The sequence below is a fragment of the Odocoileus virginianus genome, chromosome 21, assembly GCF_023699985.2.
Source record: "Odocoileus virginianus isolate 20LAN1187 ecotype Illinois chromosome 21, Ovbor_1.2, whole genome shotgun sequence".
NCBI classification, from domain to species: Eukaryota; Metazoa; Chordata; class Mammalia; order Artiodactyla; family Cervidae; genus Odocoileus; species Odocoileus virginianus.
Window position 1 is genome coordinate 47,881,382 of NC_069694.1, and position 19,775 is coordinate 47,901,156.

The following is a 19,775-nucleotide window of genomic DNA, read 5'->3' on the forward strand; positions in this document are numbered from 1 at the left end:
ACTGGAGACTTTGGACTATGACAAAGGCCCTGAGTTGGGGACCACGTGCAGTACTGAACTGGCAATTGCACTGGGGGGATGGGGTGGAGCCAGCTGGCTCAGAGCCTACACCATGCTCAGAGCCTACACCCGAGCACTAGAGAGCAGCTGAACACCACAAGCCTAGGATGCCGCTGGTAGAGCCATTCAAGAACATACGCCAAGGCAGGCAAAAATGTCGAGCTTAAACCGTGTGAACTCTGTGTTCAAGAAAGTGCCTGTAGTTCCAACCCTTTGAAAAAGGCCTAATTTTATAAATGACTCCCCTTACACAGTTTGCTGAAATGATGTGGCAAAGAGATAAGCACATAAACTTGGTAGTTAGACTCAGGTTTAAATCCTGGATGCATCATTTTAAGGTGTGTCACAGGGAATGTGACCTTGAGCAAGTTACATAGTCTCTCTAAGGCCGTTCTATCCATTAAAGAAGAACATTGTTCTCTATCTTGTAAGCTTAAAAGCGCCTGGAAAAATGTACAGGTAATTACTATTATTATACTGTGTGTCCCCGAGGAGCCTGGAACAGAGGCTTCTATGAACTTATATTGTTTTCCTGAAAAGCTATATCTGTTTTCAAATATATTTAGATGGTGTATCTCCAGGGGATCTTCCCGACCCAGGAATCAAACCCGGGTCTCCCACATTGCAGGCAGACGCTTCACACATTGCAAGCCACCAGGCTTATCAGTCTGTGTATATAAAAGTGTTAAGCATGTAGACGTGTGAGAGAAGCGTTACAGAAGGTTGTCTACTCTATAGACTACTGCCCTCTACTGAACAGAATGAGAAGACCATTATATACTTGAAGTCCTTTAAGTTTGCACTGCTGCTAAGTCACATCAGTCGTGTCCGTCTCTGTGCGACCCCACAGACGGCAGCCCACCAGGCTCCCCCCTCCCTGGGATTCTCCAGGCAAGAACACTGGAGTGGGTTGCCATTTCCTTCTCCCGTGCATGAAAGTGAAAAGTGAAAGTGAAGTCGCTCAGTCGTGTCTGACTCTTCGCGACCCCATGGACTGCAGCCCACCAGGCTCCTCCGTCCACGGGATTTCCCAGGCAAGAGCAGTGGAGTGGGCTGCCATTGAGTTCAAACTTCTTTAAGTTTGCACTACCTGGCTTAAAAACTAAAACCACTACAATACTGTAAAGTAATTAGCCTCCAACTAATAAAAATAAGTGAAAAAAAAAAACTAAAAAATTAATTTGCAACAATTGCTTCCTTAAAATTTAATCTACATCAGGATTTTTCATCTGGAACTATTGGGCCAGATATTTCTTTGTTGTGGGGGTGTTCTGTGTATTGTAGGCTATTTAGCAGCATCCCTGGCCTGTATCTACTAGATTCAGGTAACTCTCCACCTCAGTTGTAAAACCCCAAATTTCCCCACATATTTTCATATGTCACTTGGACAAAATTCCCCTAGCTGAAGACCATTCATTTATGTTGAAAAATGCTGATTTTGTAATTTATTGAAATTAAACTATATAAATGAAAAGTTATTTTGTCCTTTACTTTTTATAAAGTAACTCTGTATATCAAGATATAAGAAATTATAACATTTTAATATTACTATATTATGCATAATATAATATGTAATATTTTAACATTTAATTTTTAATGTTTAAAAAACACCAATTAAACATTAGAAGAATTTAGTATTCAGTTCTTAAATGAAATGTAATCATATGATCCAACTCATTCATTCTTCATCCATTCATTCATTCTTCATTCAATGAACACTATAGAGGACCCAAAACTAAATAAAACACACACACTTCCTGCCCTTATAAAAGCTCCCAATTTAGGGTCTGGTGGTGGAGGGGGTAGATGAACAAAGATGCATTGTAAGAAAGCTTGCTAAGTACCACAATAGAGGAGCCTCATTTCACAGGTGAAAACTCTGATGCCCAGGAAGGTAATATAAGTTTGCAATATTACATAGACAATTGGTACCACAACCAAGACTAGAGTCAAATTTACCGACATTGAGAATAAGATTCTTTCCTCTTATTTTAGGGGCATTTTAGGGGCACAAAAATTAAAATCTAAATCAAATTACCTTGATTGACATTCATCATCTGACAATAGTATCCTGCCTATTATTAATGGAATTCGCAAACTTGGAAAATGTAAACTAATATAGCATGCTCCCTTTTGGAAATATTTTTTGATTAAGTAAGACAATAAAGATTTTGATTTTTTATTAGCAGTGCTTTATTAGAGCTAGATTTCAGATTCTAACTAATTAAGGATCAAAATGATTATAGGAGCTAATGTGTTAAGATTTCACTCTGTGCCAGGTACTATGTCAAATGCTTGCATGCATTGTCTCATTAAATCCTCTGCACATTTCTGAAAAGTAGCTGCCATCATTACTCCTATTTAATGAATGAGGGAAATTACTTAAACTTACATGTCAAGATAATGAGCTTTGAACCCACAAAGTTTGACTATAGGGCTAGACCTCTCAACCACTCTATTTTGCTGTGAAAACCTAGGGTTGGAATGAGAAGGTAACTATTAGAACTAATGCAAAAGTTAGTATTTTCTTCAATAATGAATAATCCAAATTCCAATGATTAGTTGGCAGAAAAGAGCCCTAACACATCCATTTTTGGCAAATCAACATTCTTCCTTACTTCTCAGACAAATTTGTGAGGTGATACCATCATTCCTGTTGCTCAGGTATGGAAACAGAGTCTGAGAAGTTTGGCACATGTCTGAAAGACATACAGAAATAGCAGAAACAATTTATAAATGCTTGTGTCTTTTTGGCCAGCCATATAGGGGAAAAGTCAAAGGAATTATATGTAGGGAAAGGGAATGGAATCAGTGTAGAATCAGTGTAGAAAAATCAATGCCAAATATGATTAATTGACCACCCAATGCTTGCTTTAAATAACATGAGTCAATCTTTATTATATAAATATTTTTATATATAAACCAGTATAAAGTGCTATATTTCTTTGGTTCATTGTTATTTCAGCGTGATCAGATGATACTTGATGATGTATTACCTGTGCAAGAGGATGATTCTTTGATATCTTCACACCCAATTGTAGTCACTGTGACAACTCCTGATGAAATAACATCTGTTTTTGATGGAATTTCCTATAGTAAGGTGGGGAAAATATGACACTGTTTTGAATGTCTTCCTGTTTAATGGCTTTTTCCTTAGCAAATGCCTAAAAATGGTATGAATGGTTAGATTATGTTAATGGGTTTGGGGAAATAGTGTAGAACTTATTCCAGTGCTGAATATTCCACAGTTTGCAGTTTTCAGTGGAAATGATCAATGCAGGGCATTGTCACAGAATTCTGAATCAGATTTTTTTAAAGTTTCTCTTTTCACTTTTGCTTAAAATGGCTCTCATTCTGATAACTGAACATTTATACTTTAAACATCCAATTTAAAATTATTTGATTTGATTATTTGAATGACAGTAAATCTTTTTCTGTAGTCAATGAGAAATGCCATATATATGGACACCTTTTCTAGTAGAATGCTTCCAGTAAGTATTTAAATCCAAGCCCATTTAAGGAATTACTTTCATCCGGTTTCATATAAGATTTAAAGATGAATGACTTTTGTTAGCATGTCATAGATATGGCATCTGTATCCACTAAAATTCTATGAAAGGTGTTGAAAATCCATAGTGACCCAAAGTTCCATGCTACCCATTTTCTCTTACAAAGTTCTTCTTCTGTAGCTTCTCCTGAAAACATATTCCACACCTGTATGCAGCATATTTTAGTCAATTTTCTACCTCAGCTTCTTATGGTTTACCGACTATACTAAGCTGTCCAAAAACCACTGTAAACTAATACATTTTATTGTTCTAGGTGATACCCAAAGTTTTATTTAAGACAAACTATGATAATTATTAAAATGAATAGTAGATAAAATTGGCTTGAGTGAAAAATACCATATATTAGTATTTGAAGCTTACAGCATCATATTTTTTGGCTTTCCCTCTCATATATTCTCATGGCATTTTTAGGCTTCCTTTATTCGTTTTTCTTTTACATTGTCAATGATTCTTTTTATTGTTCAGTTAAAATGAAAACTTTGAATCTACTTATAGTATTTCTAATAATTCATGGAGAGACATTTATATTTATTAAATGATCTTCTTCCTAAGTCCCAGATATTCCATGGGTTTAAGGTATTAGGTCAGAAATAAATACATGTTTCTAAGCCTTTAGCCTTCCACTAGGTACAAAAATAACTTATATTTTAATAAATTACAGTAAAAATTGCTAATTTAAATGAGTAAGCAATGTTTCTATGGTCAGCTACCTGAAAATTGATTTTTAAATCTATTTTGGCTATTGTTATTGTTTAGTCACTAAGTCATGTCCGACTCTTTACAACCCCATGGATTATAGCCTGCCAGGCTCCTCTGTCCATGGGGTTTCCCAGGCAAGAATATTGATGTGGGATGTCATTTCCTTTTCCAGGGGATCTTCCCAACACAGGGAATGAACCCAGGTCTCCTGCAGTGGCAGATGGATTCTTTACTACTGAGACACCAGGAAGCCCTTTAAATCTACCAATAAAGTGTTTTAGAGTTAATCTTATAACATGTGAAAAGCAAGTAGAGAGCAGAGGTATTCATCAGATGCTTCAGACTAAATAAAACCAAGTGAGATAAACCATTTTGGAAGAGAAGCATTTTATGCCTAAATTATATGTCTTTGTGTGTGGATAGTGCTCAGTTGTGTCCGACTCTGCGATCCCATAGACTCGCCAGGCTCCGCTGTCCATAAGATTTTCCAGCAAGAATACTGGAGTGGGTTGCCATTTCCTTCTCCAGGGAATCTTCCCAGCCCAGGGGTTAAACTTGCATCTCTTGTGTCTCCTGCACTGGCAGGCGGGTTCTTTACCACTGAGCCACCTGGGCTTCAGTAAATTATATGTCTAATCTATATTAGAAATCATATGTCTAATCTATATTAGAAATTATATGTCTAATCTATATTAGAAATTATATGTCTAATCTATATTGAACTATATGACCTGATTAATCCCTCAACTATTTACTCCCCTCTGTTAAATATAAGTTCCCCAAATATTCCAATATACCTAAGAAGTAGCCAGAATTTTATCCTGAAATTGCTTTCTTTGTTCAAAGATGACGACTTGATACTTTCCACCCCCCAAGTTTCTCTTTCATTAGGAAAGCCCCATCTACTGGTTCATGTGGTGAAGTGCAATAATTATTTGAATCTCAGGTTTCTGGAAGGATGGCCCTTGTATCCTTTTCTTCCTGCCTTTTAGTTATTTTAGAAGCATAGATATGGGGGTATGCCAGATGGTATTTTCACCCTAGAATCACAGATTGATAACCATTTAGCAGAGTCATCTTGAAGACATTATCCCACAAATATGATCATGAGATACTAGTCCCAGTAGACATCATTGATATTTGTTTCTTTTATATATCCTATATTAGTTTTTCTTGCCATTCTTTTACATCATAGGGAGCTTCCATTCTGAGAATGCTTGAAAACTGGATAACACCAGAGAAATTTCAAACAGGATGTCAGGTATGATTTATTGCTTTTAATACTATTAAAAAACTACACTGGTATGTGACTGATGAATGTTAAGATATGTGATTAAGGACAATTCCCCTTTTACTTTTACTTTCCTTGTTCAGGAATAGATAATATTGCAAACTCAAAAAAAGTGATTTCACATACAATCTGTTACCTACATTGTGTCTGTAACTGTCACTTAGCACAAGTTTCACAGAGAAGTTAAACAGATTAGTTATTTTTGATATCCTTTACAGGGTTAGGGCTTGGAAAATGTCCTTTCTCTTCCTAAGATATTAGTAATAGAAACACTGTTTGTTTCATTTTGTGCTTACCAGTAACAACTGACGGACTATTATCAAGCGATCTAGGTCATCATGAACTTTTGACTAGAATGACTATATTGTAATTATTCAAAGTGAAGAAGAAAATGTCAGTATAGGATATTCAAAAGCACTAATCTAGATAAAATGAGTTACTTTTAGTATACTATAAGCTGCAATCCTCTCACTCAGAAGAAGCAAGAAACTAACCTAAAATACAGTAACAGCCGTGATGAAAACCACACAAAGTGATCCAGGACTTAGAAGTCTCTTCACTGTAATCTCAGGCAAATCTCTTCTCTCTAGACACCAGTTTCCTTCACTCCCAAAATGTGAGAGTCGTATAAAATAGTATTTAAGGTTCCTTTCAGTCCCAAGATTGCATGCTTCTCAGTACAAGACACTGTGAATATACAAGGAAGTTCCTTGAAATTAATTTTAAGCAGATACTATTCACTAAAAATCATCATTAACAGGTAGCTATGATTATAATTATTACTATTTCAAGTGTCCAATTATTTGACTAAGAAAGAATGACCTACACAAAACTCTGGAGCGAGTTAGATCAAGAACCTTGTGCGTCCCATTCCCTCTCCCTTCCTTTGCCTGCCCTCCAGTGGCAGAGCTGAGCAGTCAGCCAACCAAAGGAACAAACATGAAGGCAGCGTTTCAAACTGGTTTCAACTCTCTCCCAGGTATCTTGGAGCAGTCCTGCTAGTACTGTTTTACCTCTCCATGGCTAAAAAAAGAAACTTAGAAGATAACATGACTTAGGTATAGCACCTCTTGAAAGTTAGAGCAACTTAGAGTGAAAATGATATGTGCAAAGTCAACCACTGGTTTATTTTCTTTGAAGACTCAAAGACCACTTAAGAAGGTTCTGTTTCCATCAAAGACATCCATATTTTAAACAGGACAATTCTAGAGCATAACAGAGAAGTGATTACACCAGGAGTTTTGGAAGGTTTCCTGGAGAACCACAAGTAGTGCCCAATTATGAGATTAGAAGACTAGGAATTTTCTTTAGGGATATCACAGTATCCCTGAAAACTCATATGCAGAGAGGTTTGGGGACCAGAACTGACAAAATGGGGAACCTTCTAGTTAAAAATATTTTGTGTTTGTATTGTAAAAATATTTGAAAAACGAAGGCTTACACTTTAATTTCCCCAATTTATCCATTATCATCATCATTATTATTATTATTCCAAAGACTGTATATTCATTTCTTTAGAACAAAAGTCTGCAAACTACTCCTATAGCTTGTGGGCCAAATCCAGTCTACCACCCATTTTTGTAAGGTCTGCAAATGAAAATAATTTCTACATTTTTAAATGGCTGGAAAAAATCAAAAGAAGCATATTTCATGACATGTGAACATTGCATGGAAGTCAAATATTAGTGCATAAATAATGCTTCACTGGAAAACAGCCTTGGTTACTCACTTACATATTATCTTGGCTGCTTTGGGGCAATGGAGGCAGAGTTGAGTAGTTGTGACAGAGACTTATATGGCTCACAACACTTAAAATCTTTACAGCTTTTTATGGAAGAAGTTTGCTGAGAGCCCTGGCTTAGAGCCAAGCTTACCAGTTTTTATCTTTGCATATCACTTAAACCACTCATGAGTGATAGGGCCATCTAGGGTCTGAGATGAGAAAGCAGTACTGGTGTAAATAAAGGTAAGGGATACAGCTGGTAGTGGACAGTTTAACACTAGTAAGTGAACATCATAGAATCATAAGTCTTTTTTCCCTAGCAGATCAAAGATGTTACGGTCTGTTGACTGTCTGCTGAACACTCAACTGTCCTTAAGTACCTTGCATTGTATATCCTGAAAAAATTAAACTTTTCCTCTCATGTTCACAATTCCATTAGACTAAAAAAAAACTTATCTCATTAATAATAAAAAGTATTTCTTATGCTTTACAAATAAATCATTATTTGTACAGTGTTTTTATAGGTTATGAAATGTTTTACATACAGAATATCATTCCATTTTCATTCTAAGTATACCTGCTATATTATACATTAGAGTGAGATTGTTGAAAAGTTCACTGATGTTGTGAAAGTATGGAAAAAGCAAACATTGACTTCTGAAATATTTATCTTTCACATGCAGAATTACTTGAAAAAATACGAATTTCAGAATGCCAAAACTTCAGATTTCTGGGAAGCACTTGAAGAGGTAATGAGAAGTATATCCTCAAAAATTTCTTTGATTAACATGATTTATCAATCATTTCTTTATCTGATTATTCTATCCTTTTATCTCCCCTTATTTGTTGATTGATTATTCTCTATTTTTTTTTTTTAATCTTAGGCAAGTAATCTCCCAGTGAAAGAAGTAATGGACACCTGGACCAATCAGATGGGTTACCCTGTACTTAATGTAGACAATATGAAGAACATCACACAGAAACGTTTTCTGTTGGACTCGAGAGCTAATTCTTCTGAGCCACATTCAGCTTTTGGGTAAGACTCTATAATGCACTTCAGGGGAAATTTGATGGAATACTGGCAATTCATTTAGAACTTGTTCTTCGGTACCTGATTCATAAGCACAGTGTCTTTATGGAAATAAAGACATTTAGAAATAGCTCAGTCATCTCTGGGTTCAAAATGGTGGATTGAGCACGTGCATGCAAGTCTTATTCTTCCCAGAAATGACTGAATAAGGAAATAGAAATACTAAAAGAAATAAACTCAGAGACGTAAAGAAAGCAGAGAGGAAGGGCTAAGTGCATCACAGACTCCTAGATGAAGAAAAGCAGAGGGAGGGATATAGACAGAAAACAAACTGAGAGGGTGCAGCCAGAGGAGGGGACTTGAGCAGAGCTGGCAGCTGAGTTCCCCTGCCCTAGATGGGCCTGGGCTCAGAGTCAGCACTCAGAGTGCACGGCAGGAGTGAGAGGTGAGGTGGGAAGCAGGGCGGTTATGAAGTCTGCACTCAGGACCACTGCCTTAGCCAGACCCCTCTCCCTCCACTTTCCCTTCACTCACTGCCATTCTTTCCTCTGCACAGAGCTCTCAAAAGTCTGGCAATGACCCAGCAAAAACCCAGAAGGCTTTTTTTTTTTTTCTGAACAAATTGACTAAAACAGTGGAGGAGAGCTAAGAATTTCCATTTGGTTGGTACACACAGAGTAAAGCTTTCCTCCTTGTGGCATTTGTAGGATGAATGGGCTGGAGCTACTCATTCATACATACATACATACATACATACATACACTCATACATACATAGAGCCTCTAGTGAGACTTCCTGTTCAGCGGAGAAGTCTGTCTCAAAAATATACCTCTCTTCTCAACAGTAGAGGGGTTACATACAAGACACCAAGAATAATCAATTTAGTCCTTCTTTCTTAAAGATGAATGAACGATCAAAGATAACAAGATGCATGAAAAAAATCTAAAAACATAAAAGTTAAAATCTCACATGAACAAACAATAAACCCATCTCAATAAGAGACATAATTGAAATAAAAAATAAATTTATGAAATATATTGAGATGAAAGCTCTTATACACATTAACTAAGAGCAGATTGTTTTTGAAAGGACAAACTAAAAATATAAAAGAGCTATGAAAGATTAAAATTTCATTTGTCAAAGAAATTAATAGACCAATTAGAAATAAATTTGGAGAATTCTCTAAAAGTACAGGACAAGCATATACAGAACTGGTAAATGTGAAAGAGAAGATAAATATGAAAAAAAACCTAGCACCAACTAATAGAAGTCTCTAAAAAAAGGAAAACAGAGAAACTTAATGGGCATATTATATCAAAGAAATAATAAAAGACACAAGGATTCTGATTAAAAAGCCCCGTTGAGTACACAGTACAAAATGGTAAAAACCAAAACATACTTAGCTACAGCCTCATGAAGTTTCAGAGAATAATGGTACATGAGTTACTGTGACATTAGAATTCTTCACAACAGCTCTGAAAACAAGAAGAAAATAAAGCAGACATTTAAAATGTAGGTGCAAAAAATATTTTCAACCTCCGATTCTCTACCCAGTCCCTAAACCAAATGTAACAGCATGGTGAAGACATTTTCTGACATGCAGCCCCAGAAAATGCTTCCCACACAGCACTTAGAAAGTTACTGAGGTTACACTCTAGGTGAACTGGAGCAGGGAGAGAAAAAAAATATGAATATATAAAAACAGAGGAAGACACAGGATCCAGGAAACAGTGTGTCTGTCCTAGGAGATCCATGAAAGGAAACGCAGATCAGTAGCCATCCAGTGGACTCCCAGTGCCCTAAGAGCAGGACTGGAGCTGAGTTAGGTGATCTGCAGGAAAAAAGACAGTATGACTGGGAGGATGGCAAAATTGAGGAGTTGGTGAAGGCCTATCAGTTTGGTCAACTATAAAGAAGAAAAATTAGAAAAAAAAAAATCAAGGCCGTATGTAAAAATTGTGACACCCCCCCCGCCCCAAAAAAGAAGCAGGTAGAATGATTTTATGCCACTGATAAAGTATAAGGAAAAGGAGTCTCCTGCACTGGCAGGTGGATACCTTACCACTGGGCTACCAGGGAAGCCCAAAAAGGAGTCTATTTTACCCTTATAAAATAAGATGTTAGGGAAAAGTTTTATTTAAGTGACTCAAGGGCCATGAAATCAAACCATAGAAAAGGAAATATAACTCCAACACACTTCTTGGCCAACAATAGGTATACAGCATAACTCCATATATGTTATTTATTGTCTTTTAGTTTTTTAATAATCAACCAATGGATAACATGTTAAAATTTTGTTCTGGTGGCAGGTTACATTGTACATATAAACAGTTTTAACACTGTAACAAGAAAAGAAAATAACTGACAAAAGAAAGGAGGTGGAAAAGGAAGAGAAGGTGGAAGATTGTTGGGATACTGATTCAGAGGTGGACTGAAGCTGGATTTAATCCCAACTCAGAGTTATCATGCCAGCAGCCTGAAGCTGGTCATGATGTGAGTTAATAGAAATCAGCAAATAATACATTCCACCTCCCACTCTACCTGTTAAAGGGAGAATGAAAGAGAAAGCAGTGAAAGTGAATTAAATCACCCTCTTTCTTGGGTGAGTTAATAAATACTACCTAAATAATACAGAGGTATTTACAGTTACAGGATTAGACATCCAAAGAATTAAAACCAGAAGTATTTAAAAGAGGGTGCTTCTGAGAGAGGTGCTGGTCTGTGGGTAGGGTGCAGGAAACAGTGGCTTTTCAATAGCAGTTTTTCTAGTTTTTGATTGAGGATCTTTTTATTTACAATGCATAAATGAAATTCTCCCAAACATTTTAACAATTACAAATTCAACCAATCAAATTATTTTGTATATTTCATCTACAAGAAACTTCTAAGCAACACTGCTTAGTGAAGTGAAAATGAAAGTCCCTCAGTTGTGTCCGACTCTTTGCAACCCCATGGAGTATCCAGTTCGTGGAATTCTCCAGGCCAGAATTCTGGAGTGGGTAGCCTTTCCCTTCTCCAGGCGGTCTTCCCAACCAAGGAACTGAACCCAGGTCTCCTGCATTGCAGGCAGATTCTTTACCAACTGAGTTATTACAGAAGCCCCCAACAATACTTAGAATGTTATTAAATTCCATTTATAATTTCAAATATAAACACCTAAAGACACAGATTTATAAATCTAATTAAAAGATACTTTTCTATACATTTTTATGGACATAACATGAAAATTCACAAATATGACATCAATTCTTGGACATTTTCAACACATTAAGCTTTAAAAACAACAACAACAAAAATAATCACACCTTTAACTTTACAAAATGAGACTTTTCTAGCACATAAAAAGATGCTCAGCATTACTAAATATCAGAGAAATGCAAGTCAAAACTACAGTGAGGTATCACCTCACACTGATCAGAATGACAAGCATCAAAAAGCCTACAAACAATAAATGCTGGAGAGGGAATGGAGAAAAGGGAACACTGTTACACTGTTTGTGGGAATGTAAACTGGTACAAATACTATGGAGAACAGTATGATGTTTTCTTAAACTAAAAATAGAACTACCAGATGACCCAACAAACCTACTACTGGGCATATATCTGGAGAAAGCCGTAATTTAAAAAGATACATTCACCCCAGTGTTCATTGCAGCACTATTTATAATAGCCAAGACATGGAAGCAATCTGAATGTCCATCAACAGAAGAATGGATAAAGAACATGTGGTATGTGTATACACTACTACTCAGCCATAAAGGAGCAAAATAGTGCCACTGGAAGCAACATGGACAGACCTAGAGATTACCATACTAGGTGAAGTTAAGTCAGAGGAAGACAAATGTCATATGATATCACTCATATGTGGAATCATATTTAGAACAGACACAGATTTCAAAAATACACTTAGGGTTACTAAAGGGGAAACATGGTGGGGGAGTAAAATTAGGAGCTTGGGATTAACATACACACACTGTACATAAAATAGATGGCCAACAGGGACCTACTGTATAGCACATGGAACTCCACTCAATATTCAATAATCACCTATATGGGAAAGGAATCTGAAAAAGAATGATATGTGTATATGTATAACTGAATCACTATGCCATATACCTGAAACTGACATTGTAAGTCAATTATATTCCAATAAAAGTACAATAACAAAAAAATCCCCAGCACAACCAGATTTTTCTAGATATTTAAACATGACTACTAAGTTAAGATAGTCTAAGGATTTCAGTTAAAATTACAAAGCCAATGTGTCATTCATTCCCTCTAATTTGCCAGATTTCTTAAACATCTCAAATATTGTAACAGCTGACCAAATATGTGCCACACAGTCAGGGGTTTCCAAACTTATCACCCTTTTATGACAACAGCTTTTACAAAAGAGTTAACACTATAGCCATTGCTATATAATTAGTTATTTTTGTAGACATGAATGGAGTGCTAACTGCTCCCAACTAAAGAGAACAAAACCACACCTGTAGGGTCTCCCAGCCACGGGGGCTGGCCACAGGAACCTAGGTGTGCCACTTTGGGGATATCATCTCAGACCCCCCTACCCAAGTGAGCCCCCTCCTGGACAGGATTCTGGCTAAATGTGACCCATACACTACATCCCCTGGACACCATTCCACTTTCATCCATGCTGATTTTAATTGTCTTTTAGCTTAACACTTGCTTTGGGTGGAGACAGTTTTGTACCCACCAGACTCCAGGTGGCTTCTAATCTCCACTGCCTGATTTCTATTGTAAAGATCCTTCACCTTCTTCCTCTCATTTTAAATAGTCTCACTGACGTTATCTTACAGTCACATATGTAAAGCATCACAAGATCACTTATTCAATAGCAATTAGGATAATATGAGGAAGGAGAATTACAGGGTATAAAGAAAGTGTCTCAGGAAGTGGTTAAGCTAGTAACTGTAAACTAGTTCTTTTATAGTTAGTTGTATGTTCCAGCAAATTATCAATAGATTGGCCCATTTTAATATTGCTAAAGCCTCTGGATATTAAAATTTTTAAAACATTTCTCTCTTGCAAAACAAGCTCCCACTTGGCAGTTTCACAGTAATTATTCTCTCATGCCATACGTGTCCACTGATACACTGAGCCTGAGGCAAGAGGTGTGGTGGAGTAGAGATGGCTACAGAAGACGTTCTGTCTTGAGGAAGTGATTCTTAAACTGAGTAAAAATTGGTGTTAAGGGTGACTGTCAGGGTTGTCAAAATAGAAAACACGTATGAAGGCTCTAACGTTGAAAAGGAGCATTAAACATACGATGTGCAATACTGATTGGGCGTTTACTAAGTAGCTGGCACAGTTTTAAGTACTGTAGGGTATTTTATTATAACAGATGGAGAAATTTAGGCAGAACATGATTAAACAGCTTATTCAAGGTTGCACAGAGTGTAAGCGACTGCAGGCAGTCTGGCTCCAAGAACCGGGTGACAAAGAGGCTCTGGGAAGAGTTGGGGGACTGGGGGATAAAGCTGGAGAGGAAGGCGGGGGCCAGGCATGCAGACCATATTCAAGATTCTGAACAAGAGTGTGCAAATTCAAGGAAGTTAAGGCGAGGACAGGCAGGATCACATTTACATTTTTCAAAGTTCCTCTCTAGTGTACTATGGACAACAGATCACGTGGGGCCAGTGTGGATTCAGGGAGACCTGTGTGGATGATATCATAGCGGGTGACCCCTGTGAGAGATGATGGAGTTGCTGGGGGCTGCACCAGGAGAGTGGCTAGGGCTGGGGGCATGTGGCAGATGTCCCAAAGATTAACTTGAGTTAAAATTTCCAATTAAAGAACAAGCAGTGGACAGGGAATCGAATCGGATGAATTTGCAAGGAACAATCTCCTTTTAAAACATTGTTTTCATCTTGTTTATAGGGGTCATAGCCATATTTCTAGAGAACTGAAAAAGCTTTATAGACCCACGTTATGATACATATTCCATGCAGTAGGGAACAGAATCTGTTTCTTGGCTTCCAGTTCAGGACTCTGAGAATTAAGTCACATTAACAGCACCTCAGGTATTTCCAGAAATTCAAACTGCCAAAAACTTTCTGTCCAAGGCATGGAGGATGAAGAACACTCAGAATTAATAAGCTACTTCCAATAAACTGGTTGGCACTTAAACCAGAGAAGCCAGTGGTGGTCACCTTGTTGAAACCTGTTACCAGTCTCCCTGCCCTGAAAACCTCAGACACTCAGCTCTCCCAACACTCAACCCTCCCACAGTAAACGAAATTCAGAGAAACTGGATATCTTGCAGAATGCAGGTTCTGAAAATTAATAGTTCACGCCAAAATAAAGGAAAATTTGAGTTTTTAGTCCCAATGAAATGAGTCAGGGAGTGTCTGTATATCCTTTATTTTGGAGAGGAAAGATTATGCTGGAGAAGACTTTGTTTTTCATCCTTTCCTCTTCATAATATGTGAATGATTTGATACTTAGATCTGAGCTGTTATCAGGTAACAGTTCAATTACATAAACCTACATAATTTATGTGATCATTCTAATAACCATAAATGGTTTTTTTTACAGTTACTGTTTATGTTCTAGCAGATCAGATTGGCTATCTTTAATACTGCTCTTTAGTAGTCTTTGAACATATAAAAATTTTTTAAGTATATTTCTTTCTTGAGAAACAAACTTCCATTGGGAAACTTTCACAGTAGTTATTCCCTTCTCTCATTCACATCCACTGATTTGTTAAGTCAAAGACAGCCAATGGTGTTTTTAAACCTGTGGAATTGGATTTTTTAAAACCACTCCTAAAAAAAAAAAAATAAAATAAAACCACTCCTGCATTATGGATCCCTCTCCAAGCAAAAAAACTTTATTGCCAATGGAACTAAGCATATCAGCCAGTCTAAAATCACTTTTTAAAGTTATAATAAATCTTTAAATTGCATTCAGGCTCCTCTGTCCATGGGGACTCTCCATGCAAGAATACTGGAGTGGGTTGCCATGCCCTCTTCCAGGGGATCTTCCCCACCCAGGGATTGAACTAAGGTCTCCCACACTGCAGGCAGGTTCTTTATTGCCTGAGCCCCCAGGGAAGCCCCATGAAGGTTTAGAACACGGAACTATACTAACATTTATACTTTTCTTTAAATTTTTTAGTCTGAACCTTCAGATACTTTAAAAAAAATTTTAGATTAACAGATGCATGATTTTTAGTGATCATTTATCATAAAATCAATCTATTTGTTCCCTTTCTAAACAAAATTACAAATTATATATACATAGGAAAATAAACCTAGAAAACACAGGCTATACTTCTAAGAACATTTCTTAAAAATCTGTAGTGGCTCCTGAACAAATAAGAGAGAAAAAAGACATTATATAAAAAGTTGTCATTCCTTATTTTTCAATTTGCTTTAAAAGCTAGATCATAATTTATGCCTAATACCCCCAGAAAGGAATCTTTTTTCCCCTCCAATCCTAGTATTCACTTGCTCTCTGTTCAGATATATTCCTGTCTGGTAGACAACATTAAGTCATACTATAAACTAAATGACCTCTTCCCTTTTCTCACTGCTTAAATCCAATATTAGGGAATTCTTGCTGATCAGAAACTTTTTATAACCTAAATGGCTCAGAAGTATGTAAGTTACTGTTCTAACGCTATGGCCTCAACCCATCCATTAGAATGGGTGAGTTTCACGTCTCCATCAGAAAGAGTTCTCTATGGGACAGGTTTACATGTCTTTGGCGGTCTAGTCAATGTGAACAGGTGGAAGAATGCTAGCAGGTATACTGGGGCAAAATTAGTTTCCTTATTTTGAAAATTAGATTGGCCATATTTATACTGCCAGAAACTGTTATATTGCTTTACATATTTCTGGAGAGAGGCATTTTTTTCTTTTTATTTTAACTTATTTTTTAATTGGAGGAAAATTGCTTTACAATGTTGTGTTGGGTATAATTATATATATATATATATACACACACACACACACACACACACACACACACACACATATATGGGCTTCCCTGGTGGCCCAGTCGGTAAAGAATCTGCCTGCAATGTGGGATACCTCAGTTAGATCCCTGGGTTGGGAAGATCCCCTGGAGGAGGGCATGGCAACCCACTCCAGTATTCTTGCATGGAGAATCCCCATGGACAGAGGAACCTGGCAGGCTACAGTCCATGGGGTTGCTAAGAGTTAGACACGACTGAGCAATTAAGCACATACACACACATTGGAATCTACAATTGGAAGCACAAACATGACAAAGGAATTCAAGGGGATAAGGTTGGACCACTGACAATGTCTCCTATAAGAGCCAAGAAACAGTTTATGTATTGGTTCTGTGAAACTTACAGCTGAAAATATTCAAATGCAAAAAAATCCTTCAAGAAAGCTAGTAAAAGCTCAATCTATAAAACATTTCACTAGTTATAAAACAAAGGATTACTTCTTTCATGCAGATGACAAACACACGTCTCTCTGAATTATATAGATTTCACTAGATCTTGAAAAGGAGAAATATCATTCCCCCATTCTCTGTTAGGGACTTGAATGATCACAGATCATTGGTTCACTTTGAGGTGAAACCTAAACCCAAACTCAGATTCATCTTTTCTCTAGATCACCTGTATTTTCTGACTGGTAAGGTATGATAATGAGAACAACCAAAAAGACACTTAAGATCTCTTTTAAGAGGTTTCAAGAGTAAATATCTGGCAAACATACTGTATCAAAATACAAAGCTCATCTCCTCCCGTGGCTCCACGAGAAAATACTAAAGAGCTAAAGAAAACACTAAAAATCCCTGAAACATGCTTGCCCAGTGATTTTCTTTGCAGCACACTGGTTCACATGATTCTAAATAGGAGATATTTAAAGAGCATGAGACATTTTAAGGGATGATGGTGGTGGTGTCAATTCAATGTAATTTCTAAAATGTTTTATTTCCTTCACAGCATTTTAATTCTTTACTTCTGAATTCTAACAATGCATTATGTTCCTTGACAGGAACTATAGCATATTAGAGTGCATACGAGTATGTATATGAATGCTAAGTTTTCTTATATAATATATATAATTATTATATTTATGCAATACCTCTATTCCAAAGTCTGAAGGCATTTTATTGAAATAATCTTTTTCATCTTAGCTAATTTTATGAAACAGATTTCCAAATTTTAAAGATTTATATAAATTGAAAGCAATTACATAGCCTATTCTTACCATAAAAAGAGCATAATGTATTAACTGGGTTAATTGTATACTATACACTGGACAATCGCTTATGAGGAAAATATGCTTGTCTGTTGCCTTTTATGCTTGTCTATTTTTACTTTGGAAATGTTTTTTTGTTTTAGTAATAAAAGTTAAATTTTTCTTTTTAAAAAACTAGTTACACATGGAATATTCCGGTTAAATGGATTGAAGATGATGAACAAAGGATTACATTATACAATAGGTCAGAAACAGGAGGTAAATATTGTCAATTGGTTTATTTCTTCCTTGAATTAATGTACTACATTAGATAAGTATGTGTAAAGAAACAACAGTAAAACTGGAACTTATGAGTTAAATTTCAGTTAAAAGAAATCTCTTAAATAATTAACCGATGAGCCCAAATCCTTATCTATAATAATGAGAATTTTTTGCCTTAAGAAATTCTTTGTAATGATTTACCATAACCAACACAATAATAAATACCTACATTCAAAGAGAAGGGTCATACACCTAACCATTAGAAGATCAATGTATCAGTTTTCTTCTTTCCGTTCCTCTCTTCCCTCTTTTTTCCCTTCCTTTCTTTTTTCCTTTTCTCTTCCTTTCTTTTTTAAAATATCAAATGTCACTGAATTTCTTAAAATGTTATGTGACAAGCCTGACTTTTAAAATACTGCCATTAAATCAGACCTAATGTTTTTCTCAAATCAGCATGACACTAGAATTTTTAATGACACTAAATTATTTTTTCTAAGCTGTAAGTTGTCACCAGTAGCTCAAGGGACTATCTATATCTATATCCATTCATCTACCCATCTATCCATCCATCCATCCATCCATCCATCCATCCATCCATCCATCTCCCTAAGTGAACATCTTGGCCCTTGCCTGTGTTAAAATTTCAGCTGTGACTGTTCTACCCACTCAAGTCAACTAGAAATATATTTCTGTATTCTATATCCATTCATTTGTATTTTCTTTTCTTGAAAAATTTTAGAGCTATATGAAAACAAGGAGGCCTTATCACATGTTTTTTACTATAGATCGCTGAAAAAATAATAAAAAAGGCAAGTTTTAGCAACCATCCAGGAAGAATCCTGCTTTCCATACTTCTGCTATTGTGCTTGTTTTGTGTTTCAAAAGTCGCTTCTTATCTAAAATAAAATGAGACTCTTCTTCATCCCATCCCATGAGGACTTGGTTTCCAAATAGCATTTGGCATGGACTTTCACCCATTGCTTCTCAAGAATAAAAGCAGATCATCTACCCTCCATTTACATATGCCTATTTGCAAAATATTCTAAAATAGTAATTCATTACCTCTGGCAAGTAAATTTTTACCCTATTGCCAGTAGATTAAAAAAAAAAAGCTTTATTGAGATACAATCCTCATAGTATAAAATTCCCCCATTTAAAGTGTGCAATCCAGTTTTTATTACATTCACAGATATGCGTAACCATCACCACAGTCAATCCTACAGCATTTCAGTCACCTCAAAAAGAAATTCCACACCCTTTAGCTATCAACTCCTCTCTTCTCCTATACTCCCAGCCTTAAGCAACAACTAACCTATTTTTTATCTGCATAGATTTGGCTATTTTGGACATTTCATATGAATGGAATGATATCTATAGCATTTTGTGAGTGGCTCCTTTCACCTAGCTTGTTTTCAAGTTCATCTATGTCAAAGCATGTATCAGTACTTCATTCCTTTTTATTGCCAAGTTATAGTCATATCATATTGATATACCACTTTTTGTTTATCTGTTCATCAGTTGATGAGCATATGGATTGTTTCTGTCTTGTGGCTATTATGAATAATATTCCTATACACATTTGGGTATAAGTTTCTATGTGGCTCCAATAAGGTTTTTTCAGCTTTGTTTTTTAATTTTTATTATAAATCATTCGTGATTTTAAAAATAATTGTATTCATTTGTGTATGCTTGGCTGTGCGGGGTCTCCATTGTGACAAGGGTTTTCTCCAGCTGTGTCCAGCAGGATTGCTCTCTGGTTGCAGCGCGGGCCTCCCACTGTGGCGGCTTCTCCTATCGCAAAGCAGGGGCTCTAGGACTCGCGGGCTTCGGGAGTTTTGGCTCTCCAGCTCTAGAGCACAGGCTCGATAGTTGAGGCCCACAGGCTTAGTTACTCTGTGGCACGTGGGATTTTCCCTGGGTCACAGATCCAATCTGTGTCT

At 36.5% G+C, this 19,775-nt stretch overlaps 1 protein-coding gene and 1 long non-coding RNA gene across 4 annotated transcripts in view; one reads left to right on the forward strand and one right to left on the reverse strand.

The window, feature by feature from the left end:
- LOC110133759 (uncharacterized) overlaps window positions 1-19,775 on the reverse strand; it is a 259,888-nt gene that overhangs the window by 180,147 nt on the left and 59,966 nt on the right. The window lies entirely within an intron of this gene.
- Window positions 1-19,775, forward strand: part of ENPEP (glutamyl aminopeptidase) — a 78,639-nt gene that overhangs the window by 28,935 nt on the left and 29,929 nt on the right. The window contains exons 7-11 of the mRNA XM_020887924.2: window positions 3,026-3,160; window positions 5,524-5,589; window positions 8,026-8,091; window positions 8,227-8,378; window positions 17,753-17,832. Of these exons, the coding sequence (XP_020743583.2) occupies window positions 3,026-3,160; window positions 5,524-5,589; window positions 8,026-8,091; window positions 8,227-8,378; window positions 17,753-17,832 (499 nt within the window). The remainder of the gene's footprint in view (window positions 1-3,025; window positions 3,161-5,523; window positions 5,590-8,025; window positions 8,092-8,226; window positions 8,379-17,752; window positions 17,833-19,775) is intronic.